The 11,745-nt window shown below is 42.3% G+C and overlaps 1 protein-coding gene across 2 annotated transcripts; it reads right to left on the minus strand.

Moving 5' to 3' along the window:
- Positions 1–2,185: 2,185 nt before the first annotated feature.
- Positions 2,186–8,847, minus strand: LOC135552748 (sushi domain-containing protein 6-like). 2 transcript variants are annotated; one of them, XM_064984560.1, is made up of 5 exons: positions 8,608–8,847; positions 6,683–6,789; positions 5,871–6,077; positions 4,205–4,346; positions 2,186–3,722 (listed from the first exon to the last, which is right to left on the minus strand). In XM_064984560.1, exons 2-5 carry the CDS (start codon positions 6,774–6,776, stop codon positions 3,398–3,400), a joined length of 768 nt encoding a protein of 255 aa, XP_064840632.1. In that variant the 5' UTR covers positions 6,777–6,789; positions 8,608–8,847; the 3' UTR covers positions 2,186–3,397. The 2 variants fall into 2 exon arrangements, with proteins under 2 accessions (XP_064840632.1, XP_064840633.1); XM_064984561.1 differs by having other exon boundaries at positions 2,186–3,719; positions 8,608–8,846.
- Between the last annotated feature and the right edge of the window lie 2,898 nt (positions 8,848–11,745).

An 11,745-nucleotide genomic window follows, 5' to 3' on the forward strand; every position in this document is an offset into this window, starting at 1 on the left:
TTGTCCTGTCCGATGGGTCCAATCCAGCTGTGTGTGTGTGTGTGTGTGTGTGTGTGTGTATATATATTATATAATATATATAATATATAAATATATATATAATATAATATATACAATATATATATATTATATATATATTATATTTATATATATTATATTATATTTTATATTTATATATATTATATATATATATATTTTATATTTATATATTATATATATATATTTTATATTTATATATTATATATATTATATAATATATATTATATTTATATATTATATATATAATATATATATATTATATTTATATATTATATATATAATATATATATATTATATATATATATATAATATATAATTTATATATTATATATTATATTATATATATATAATATATAATTTATATATTATATTATATATATATAATTATATATATAATATATATATAATATATAATTTATATATTATATTATATATATATAATTATATATATAATATATATATAATATATAATTTATATATATATTATATATATATTATATAATATATAGCTCAAAAAATAAAGGGAACACTTAAACAACACAATGTAACTCCAACTCAATCACACTTCTGTGAAATCAAACTGTCCACTTCGGAAGCAACACTGACACATTTCACATGCTGTTGTGCAAATGGAATAGACAACAGGTGGAAATTATAGGCAATTAGCAAGACACACCCAATAAAGGAGTGGTTCTGCAGGTGGTGACCACAGACCACTTCTCAGTTCCTATGCTTCCTGGCTGATGTTTTGGTCACTTTTGAATGCTGGTGGTGCTTTCACTCTAGTGGTAGCATGAGACGGAGTCTACAATCCACACAAGTGGCTCAGGTAGTGCAGTTCATCCAGGATGGCACATCAATATGAGCTGTGGCAAGAAGGTTTGCTGTGTCTGTCAGCGTAGTGTCCAGAGCATGGAGGCGCTACCCGGAGACAGGCCAGTACATCAGGAGGCCGTAGGAGGGCAACAACCCAGCAGCAGGACCGCTACCTCCGCCTTCGTGCACGGAGGAGCACTGCCAGAGCCCTGCAAAATGACCTCCAGCAGGCCACAAATGTGCATGTGTCTGCTCAAACGGTCAGAAACAGACTCCATGAGGGTGGTATGAGGGCCTGATGTCCACAGGTGGGGGTTGTGCTTACAGCCCAACACCGTGCAGGACGTTTGGCATTTTCCAGAGAACACCAAGATTGGCAAATTCGCCACTGGCGCCCTGTGCTCTTCACAGATGAAAGCAGGTTCACACTGAGCACATGTGACAGACGTGACAGAGTCTGGAGACGCCGTGGAGAACGTTCTGCTGCCTGCAACATCCTCCAGCATGACCGGTTTGGCGGTGGGTCAGTCATGGTGTGGGGTGGCATTTCTTTGGGGGGCCGCACAGCCCTCCATGTGCTCGCCAGAGGTAGCCTGACTGCCATTAGGTACCGAGATGAGATTCTCAGACCCCTTGTGAGACCATATGCTGGTGCGGTTAGCCCTGGATGCCTCCTAATGCAAGACAATGCTCGACCTCATGTGGCTGGAGTGTGTCAGCAGTTGTTGCAAGAGGAAGGCATTGATGCTATGGACAGGGCCGCCCGTTCCCCAGACCTGAATCCAATTGAGCACATCTGGGACATCATGTCTCGCTCCATCCACCAATGCCACATTGCACCACAGACTGTCCAGGGGTTGGCGGATGCTTTAGTCCAGGTCTGGGAGGAGATCCCTCAGGAGACCACCCGCCACATCATCAGGAGCATGCCCGGGCGTTGTCGGGAGGTCATACAGGCATGTGGAGGACACACACACACTACTGAGCCTCATTTTGACTTGTTTTAAGGACATTACATCAAAGTTGGATCAGCCTGTAGTGTGGTTTTCCACTTTAATTTTGAGTGTGACTCCAAATCCAGACCTCCATGGGTTGATAAATTGGATTTCCATTGATGATTTGTCAGCACATTCAACTATGTAAAGAAAAAAGGATTTAATAAGAATATTTCATTCATTCAGATCTAGGATGTGTTATTTTAGTGTTCCCTTTTATTTTTTTGAGCAGTGTATATAAGACCGAGTTTGCACCCCAACCATGTGATCTACTTTCCTTTGACTAATTCATCCCAGAGAGCACCATAACCGAGTAAGGCCAAGAGGTTTAACAATTAGAAACAATGATGACTTTTAATCTTCTGTGCAATACAATATAAAATGTTACATTACATAATTTCATTTTTTCTATTGAAAAGAAAAACTACATTCAATAAGTACATCCTGGGGGTTTCTGCCCCCGACCCTCCCCATACTCTGGTCAATCATTTGAAGCAGATAGAGGAGAGGTGGTTGGCGCATACTCAGCGTGGGGTACACTTGGCATGGTGGAGGGTTTCATGTGCGTGCAGAAAGTGCAATGGTGTAAAGTATTTTGGTAAAAATACTTTAAAGTGCTACTTGTCATTTTTTTGAGTATCTGTACTTTACTATTTATATTTGACAACTTTTACTTCACTACATTCCTAAAGAAAATGATGTACTTTTTACATTTTCTCTGACACCCAAAAGTACTCTTTACATTTAATGCCTAGCAGCACAGGAAAATTCACACCCTTATCAAGAAAACATCCCTGGTCATCCCTATTGCCTCTATTGTGGACTCACTAAACACAATTTACAAATTGAGCATTTGAGTATTAAAATATATTTAAAACCTAAGACTTTGACTCAAGTAGTATTTTACTGGGTGACTTTCACTTGAGTCATTTTCTATTAAGGTATCTTTACTTTTACTCAAGTATGACAATTGTGTACTTTTCCCACCACTGTGGTGAAAACACTTCCATGTGGTCAGTCAGTCACCACTCCCAAAAACGGCAGTCAAAATTGGACTGGGGTTGTAGCTGAAGCTCAAAATATGTTTCAGGGGAGGGAGAACACAGTTTTTACTCCTAAACTGACATCACGTGATCTCTGTGTACACTGTTCAGTCACCTGCTGGTTTCCATAATCGACGCTACAACTCAGCCATCATCGGAAATCATAATTCAACAAGGAAAGGAGAGCAGTAACCTCCATTTCTACTCTCACCAGCTGGGTTGACCCACAGTGCACAATAGAGACACACAGGTCCCTGTGATGGAACAGTAATGGCATTACCAAAGTCACCCCAACAAACGAGGCTCAGGCCCCATCACTGATGGGATATAAACCATGTCTCCATGGCAGGATACACCTCATAACATCACAAACAGCCAATCAGAACTGGTGTGCTATGTATAAGGTTTAAACCTGATAAAGCTGGTAGGCTTGAATCTATATAAGTGCCTGAGCACATTATTTTTTTAAATCAGTACATCATTGGTGGGTGATACAACAGTCGCTCAAATGTTCTTGTCATCGGAAAGTGCAACTTGTATGGCCTGCACGTCACCCTCACTCTGACCCTCTCTGGGATGGGATTCCATCTCTTCGTAAGGTGGCGGAAGGATATCGGGGCTTTGATTGGATGGATGGACACGGTAACTGGAATCTGATAGGTTGTGCTCTAATGATGGACCTGGAGCCGCCTGGGAAAGTAAGAGTTGGGTGGGCCCTCTGCAGGGTGGTAGGCGTTGCCCCCAGCTCCCATAGACAGCCTCCTCATAGCTGGGCAGAGACACAGGCAGGCCATCCACCATCAGATCCATCTGGTCAGAGGAGCGCCTGCTGAACAAAAGTTGAGAGATGATCAGATGACTTCAGAGACAAGACACAGCACTCACACAGTGGGTGGAGTTATCTACAATCTAATAGACACTACAGCTTTGAAACACCCACCATTGATGATAACAAGATGACTATCAAAAACAACTGAATTAAATTCTTCCGTCTCTTAAAAGTCTTTCAGCGTTCACTCATCAGATTATAAAGGGGCTTTCATTACAGGATGTGATGCCTTTCCAAGCCTCTACTTTCCAAAGCCACTACAGTGCTGCAACCATCCCTACAGAGCAACACACCTGATTCAACCTAACATCAAGACCTTGATTAGCTGAATCAGGTGTGTTAGTCCTGGGCTGGAACAAAATCTACATACACTATAACGCACCAGGACCAGGGTTAGTAGTGACCACACTGCTATAGAGGCTCCAGTCATATGAATATAGTTGTGTGAGTGACAGGGATAAGAGCCAATCATATCTGCCTACCTGTGTGAGTGACAGGGGAAAAGGCGGGACTTGATCACCAAGCAGGCCGTGGTGGTGAGGAGGAATATGGACACGCCCACCGCCGTCGTGGCAACGCTGGGGAGTGAGTGGGCCATCTGGTCCTCATAGTTAACATGTCTGTCTGAGAGAAAACACAACACAAACAATCAACACACACACCTACAACACACTTAGCTCTGGTCCAAGGCGTTACTAACACCCTGGACCAGAGCTACAACACACTAGACAAACACATAATTTTGATGAAACACACTACTGACACTCATATGGACAGTATGATACAGGGTCTTTCAAAGGGAGTCATGCATCTGTAGGTGTGGTTTCTTATATCCATGATGCAGTACATTTCCGTGAGGTTTAATAGGGCAGAGGAAAGAGACTGGTTAGTTTGGTGACTTTGCTCACTTCCCGTTTCTTGATGTTGGTTTCCTGCCTCGATGCAGCACAGGCCTGAAAGAGGAAGCACGAGGCTCGGCTCTATGACTTGAGAGTAAGATGTTTAGAATCTGCTCTGTCGGCTTTTGCATCGAACATACACCAAGTAGATCACTGACCTATGTTGTGTGGAAGTCACAACAGTCTAATGTCAGCACTTAGCAGGACACACACCATACTGTTAAGCACCCTAAAACACTGCTCAGCTCCTCTCTAGTGCCATGCAATGCCTATGTAGGCTATACTCACGGCCATTGAAGAAAAAAAAGTCATGCTTACATAAGGATTATAGCTTTTAAATCTACTGGTACAGAGTGGATAGAGTGCATGCTTCCACCTGCCTCTTCCACATCCAATAAGAGGACAAATGAAGGGGGGTGTTCATAGCATTGCTATTACTCAGCTTATGAGATGACTATGTAACATTTACATCATCCACCCATAACCTCTGTGCATATAGACAACCAGGAACCAGGCAAAGTAATAAGTGTTAGGTGTCCGAGTTCATGCATTTACCAAGTCAGTGAGTCTGAGTACAGGGCCTACCTTAAATCACACTGCAACCTTTGACCTGACTGTAGTTTACCTAACACTCATCTCATATCAGTCACTCATGGACATACTCCACACACACATGCTTTTGTAGGCCCGTGGAGCCATTTCCAAAAATAACAATAAACACAAGGTCCAATTTCACATTTTTTTTTGTTTGCATCAGCAGTTTTTCTCGTGTTATTTCAATCACTGATAGTCACTCAATTACCCCATGTCACCTACAAAGTTTTAGATTGGTAAATTAGTCTAACAGCCAGCTATCTAAACGTATAATCAAGGTAGAATTTCTGACTGGGGGGCCACCATTGATTTTGTTAGTCACTCTCACTCAGATATCAAAATATTCCCTACACCCCATGGCAAAATGTGTAAAATTGCAGGAAATTAACTCTAAAACTTCAATTTTTCTGTCAAGAGGGTGGCCACTAAAATATTTTGCTCACAAGATGGGGGCTACGTCTGGCTCTGACTGCATTCGTGGGTAAGGATGTGGGTATGCAGATCCGAAAGCCACTGCAGCCCCCAATGATGAGTTCCGATTCTGTGGCCCCTACCCCCATCAAAGTTGCCCATCCCTGCTCTAGTCCATTACACTATGGGCAAAGGTTTCCCCCTCCTCCCCCTTGACCGTGGTGACTCAGTACACGACACTCACCTCGCATGGCGAGACAGGTGGGCACGCTGGGGATCCATTTGCCTTGGCGGCAGCGCAAGCTGCGCACCATCTCCTTTGGGATGGCATAGCCGGGCTCACAGAAGAAGTAAATCAAGCTCTTCTGGGGGAAGCCTCGGCAGGGGGAGGGCTCGCAGCGGAAGCCTCCGTGTTCTGGCACCAGTGGGTAGGTGCAGTTCCCTTGCCTGCCTGCAGATGAGGCATACAGTTCAGTTGTTTGACCTCACTGTTGAATCTAACCTGCAGTTATTGCATCTCAAAGCTCTGTGATTCAGGTTTGAAATTTGCTATTTTATTAGGATCCCCATTAGCTGTTGCGAAAGCAGCAGCTACTCTTCTTGGGGTCCACACAAAACATGATATAATACAGAACATTAATAGACAAGAACAGCTCGTGGACAGAACTACATAAATTTAAAAATGGCACACATAGCCTACATAGTAATACATACAAACTATCTAGGTCAAATAGGGGAGAGGCGCTGTGCTGTGAGGTGTTGCTTTGAAGAGGGGAAAAAGCTTTCGTTAAGAGAGTTTTTATTAGAGACAGTAGTTTGGATGGTAAGACAGGGGGTGTCTGGGAGGAGGAGTCTTGCAGGTCAGGGGAGAGGGCTGAGAGTCAATGCACTGTGATGTCAGTTGTATGTCCAGATAGTTCACTAATTCTATGGATTACAGCTTTCGGGTGCAGTGGTGACTATTTCAACTAGTGCATGGTGGTGCAACGTGGATCCCTAGCAGAGGTGATCACTGTGGGTGGGCAGTTGTGGGTGGTTAGGGAGGGAGATGGATACCTGTGGTGAGGTCTGGAAGGGCGACCAGGAGAAAGAGCCCGTAGCTCAGAATTACATGTCCACGCAGCCATAAAGACCCCCACCGCGCAGACATCAAAACAGTCTACCTGCAGACACAACAAACAGAGGACTCAGTGCCCTGCAGATAGTCATGCACACACTTATGCACACACACAAGCATGCATGTACACACACACAGTTGTTAAATACCAACAAATATCTAATCATGCACATGGAAATTATACCCTTTTGCTGTGATAAAGGCAGGGGACACCAGTTCACAACTGCAGCTACCATAAACAGAGACAGCCTGACCCTGAATGAGCGAATCAATGCCCTTTCATTTCCCAAAACTGAAACTAAACTTGGGTTATTGTTTAACACCTGACATTTCTTATATGACTGGTAGTGTTTTTCTTTTTTCACCGGGTCCATATTTCCTGTGTTAGCAATCTACTTGGCACACAGGTACGGCACGAACACGAACACAAATGCCATGGTGTGGTGGGTTTTGGAGTGCCAGTCATCTCTGGAGCAGCGGGGGAGGTCCCTGCCAACACCATGTGTGCTGTTCTCACACAACCTACAGGTGTAGGATCTTCATTTGAGGCAGTTTGCTACAGCAGGAAAATAATCCTGCAGCAATAGGAAATGTGAATTATGTGGATTATAATGGACATTTTAGTAGGGGTTGATAACATTTTCGTAAGGGAAAACCAAATCTGACATTTTTAAATGGAAATTACAATCTTCCGAAGCCTATCTATGAAGCCCATCTATTAAACCTCAAATACACTACGAATGTTACATTTCCTGCATTGCTGGAAGGTTCTCCTGCAACAGGGTGATCAAATGAAGATCCTACACCTGTATCTATCAGGCAGTGAGCTGTGACCACAATGTAGGAGGGTGGCATATTACTCACCATCATATTAAAACTTCTGTTCTGCGCAAGCTGTGAAGTATGCCATTACACATTTCTCCAGCTCCATTATAATGCATTACTTTAAAATGCGACTCCATAAAATGAAATAAGTATGTATCAATAAAAGGCACTCATTTGGACATGTCCAGTAAAACATGGATGTATTTCTCCTCTGTATGGATTTGGTAACTGTTTCATCTTCTGCGTGCCAACAAGGATTCCCATGTTTGATGGGTTATTACTGACTAACTAACCTATTGGTTTCATGACTTTGCTATGCAGTACTTTGCACTTTCTGCTCTGACTTTCAAACTACTCAGCTGCATCCTTTCGAGATGTTCCTGTTAGTGTAATACATTGAGGACTGACACAGTGACATTTTTCCTGCCATCCCACTGATCCATGAGGAATATGTGCGCCTTCTGTGACTACACCCACATCCCATATAAGTGAACCATTATAATATGACTCGCGCTACTTGTCTTTGTGTTGTCATGGAAATTAGGACATGCAATCAATGGTGTTTTTGTGTGTCCTATTAAGACACAAATGATAAGGACTTTGTAGACTACGGCAGAATATGGTAAGCTAAAGCTATTGTGTTCGTCAAAAGCAGGTAGGCTCATAGAAATAAGGCTAGTGTTTGTGGAACGTTCATGAGAAACCAACTAAATAGCCTATCAGCGCTCGCTGAACATAAATGCGCAACGGAGCTGAATGCACAGGTGCAAACCCAGAAATCACCAGATACCCCCAAATAAATAACAAATGCCAAAGCTGACGCATTTATACCATATCCAGAATGCTATTATATCAAACCACTAATTGAAAATCACAATTTCTCTAGCCGACTAAACTCAACTCCCAATCATTAAAAAATGATTCCTACAAGCTAGCCATATCTTACATATATCACGTTATATTATTGGGGTTAAACTGATTACATTTTGGAAAAAAATGACTTGCCTAAAAATAACATCTCACGGATAAAGCTACTCACCTCTAGAATCTAGATATAGGAATATTCTGTCTAAGGTTTAGTCCAAAATGGAATAAAGCAATACTTCTCCGTCTGTCTGATGTACGATACGCTCGTTTTTTTTATTCGACAAATCTCCTCCAGATGAATGTGGCATATAGCAACAAGTGGATCTATTTCACAGCCGCTGACAATTGAATCATTGCTCAGCTGTGTTTCTGACAGGAACTGAGAGATTTATCATAGGCTGCCGTCCCGACTACGCGCGCTGCTGACATTTGTCGATTCGTTTTACATGGCCTGGTGCCACGGGTGGGCGCAGCTGCCTTATTTTAGACGATTCCATGGGTCCTTAAAATATTCGTCACAACCCGGGGTACCGGGCCATGCTACACGAACTCCACCACAGTAACCATTGAATCTTCACACAAAAACCCCGCCCTGGAGCAAACGTCCACTGGACCTTCACATTCTGGAAATTCAAGCTCAATTTCGCAGAGCTGTGAAAATGTAACTTTCAGTTCACCGCAGTGTAATGAGCGGTCAGTGTTTTCGACCACACTTTTTACAAATCCTGTTAAAAACAAAACTGTCCCCACCATGGTCGCCTGCTAAAATGAGTGAAGTGAACAAACAAAAAAGTATACAGTGCCAGGCCCGATACAGAATAACATCTGATAGAATGACTAGACAGAAGTGCTAAAAATAGTGCCGAGTGTGCTAATGCAACCGAATTTAGTTCCTCCCGGAGATACATTATTGTATGATGTCATATTTGATCTCATCATATTTCCCCAATGTATCAGGTTGATAAATATGAAAAGACAAACGTTTAGTTCTACCTAAGACACAATATAACTGACTTCTTATCAGTCAACCACCTATATAGTACATGGGCTCCAGCCCTTACTTTCAAATAGATGACGATTTAAAACCATAATCACAGCCAAATGTTATCATTCATCAACACAATCAGTAGTCTCTATGGGGGTGCCACAGGGTTCAATTCTTGGGCCGACTCTTTTCTCTGTATATATCAATGATGTTGCTCTTGCTGCGGGCGATTCCCTGATCCACCTCTACGCAGACGACACCATTATGTATAGTTCCGGCCCGTCCTTGGACACTGTGCTATCTAACCTCCAAACGAGCTTCAATGCCATACAACACTCCTTCCGTGGCCTCCAACTGCTCTTAAAACGCTAGTAAAACCAAATGCATGCTTTTCAACCGTTCGCTGCCTGCACCCGCACGCCCGACTAGCATCACCACCCTGGATGGTTCCGACCTAGAATATGTGGACATCTAGAAGTACCGAGGTGTCTGGCTAGACTGTAAACTCTCCTTCCAGACTCATATCAAACATCTCCAATCTAAAATCAAATCTAGTCGGCTTTCTATTCCGCAACAAAGCCTCCTTCACTCATGCCACCAAACATACCCTAGTAAAACTGACTATCCTACCGATCCTCGACTTCGGCGATGTCATCTACAAAATAGCTTCCAATACTCTACTCAGCAAACCGGATACAGTTTATCACAGTGCCATCCGTTTTGTTACTAAATCACCTTATACCACCTACCACTGCGACCTGTATGCTCTAGTCGGCTGGCCCTCGCTGCATATTCGTCGCCAGACCCACTGGCTCCAGGTCATCTACAAGTCCATGCTAGGTAAAGCTCCGCCTTATCTCAGTTCACTGGTAACGATGGCAACACCCACCCGTAGCACGCACTCCAGCAGGTGTATCTGTCATGTCTTATTATGTCTGTTCCTGTCCTTTCTCTTCACTCTGTCTCTCTCTGCTGGTCTTATTAGGTTACCTTCTCTGTCTCTCCCTCTTCAGCTGTTCTACATCTCCCCTAACTAGCTCATTCACCCATTCCCACCTGTTCTCTCTTTCCCCTCTGATTAGGTCTCTATTTCTCTCTCTGTTCCTGCTACTTTCAGTGTCAGATTCTTGTTTGTGTTTTTCATGCCAGAAGCAAGCTGTCGTCTCGTTTGCTTCCACCTTGTCCTATCCTGTCGGAGTCTGCCTGGCAGGTGCATCCTGCACTATACTAACGTTCTTTTTGTTCCATTGACAACGTCGGAAGAGGTTTTATGCCATTCCTGTTTTTTCATTAAAGAACTCTGTTTTCTGTTAAAACCGCTTTTGGGTCTTCACTCAAGTACATAACAGTATCTCACTGATCATCCCTAAAGCCAACACCTCATTTGGCCGCCTTTTGTTCCAGTTCTCTGCTGCCTGTGACTGGAACGAATTACAAAAAACAAACAAAAAAACAACAAAAATAAAAAATAAAAAAACACAAAATACAAAAATAAAAATTGCTGAAGTTGGAGACTTCTCTCACTCACCAACTTCAAACATCTGCTATCTGAGCAGCTAACCGATCGCTGCAGCTGTACATAGTATATCGGTAAATAGCCCACCCAATTTTACCTACCTCATCCCCACTGTTTATATTTATTTACTTTTCTGCTCTTTTGCACACCAATATCTCTACCTGTACATGACCATCTGATCATTTATCACTCCAGTGTTAATTTGCAAAATTGTAATTATTCGCCTACCTCCTCATGCCTTTTGCACACAATGTATATAGACTTTTTCTACTGTGTTATTGACTTGTTAATTGTTTACTCCATGTGTAACTGTGTTGTCTGTTCATACTGCTATGCTTTATCTTGGCCAGGTCGAAGTTGCAAATGAGAACCTGTTCTCAACTAGCCTACCTGGTTAAATAAAAGGTGAAATAATATATATATATTTTTAAATCCTCACATAGCCAAAGGTCAAGTCTAACAGCATTCATCATATGTGCTACACTGAAAATAACTGGGATGCAACTATTAATGTCACTAAGACCATTATTAACTAACTGTAACGTCATCAAGTTAACCTGTGATTTCTCATAAGACAGCACAACTTCAAAACAAGTTCATTCCTGGTACCTCACTGGGAGTGGCATGTACAAGCCATAGTCCAAACTCTACACAGTATAAAATATCAGTGACTATGTTCCTCATTTTATCCTTTCTCACCACCTGTTAGGGCTACGCCTGTATTATGTTGTAACCCGATCTGTAGGATGAAGCCCTGTTGGGCACAACATCCCTCATTAAAGATGGAATATGTTATTTTTTCAGTGTGA

This window comes from Oncorhynchus masou, chromosome 13 (assembly GCF_036934945.1).
Source record: "Oncorhynchus masou masou isolate Uvic2021 chromosome 13, UVic_Omas_1.1, whole genome shotgun sequence".
Lineage (NCBI taxonomy): Eukaryota > Metazoa > Chordata > Actinopteri > Salmoniformes > Salmonidae > Oncorhynchus > Oncorhynchus masou.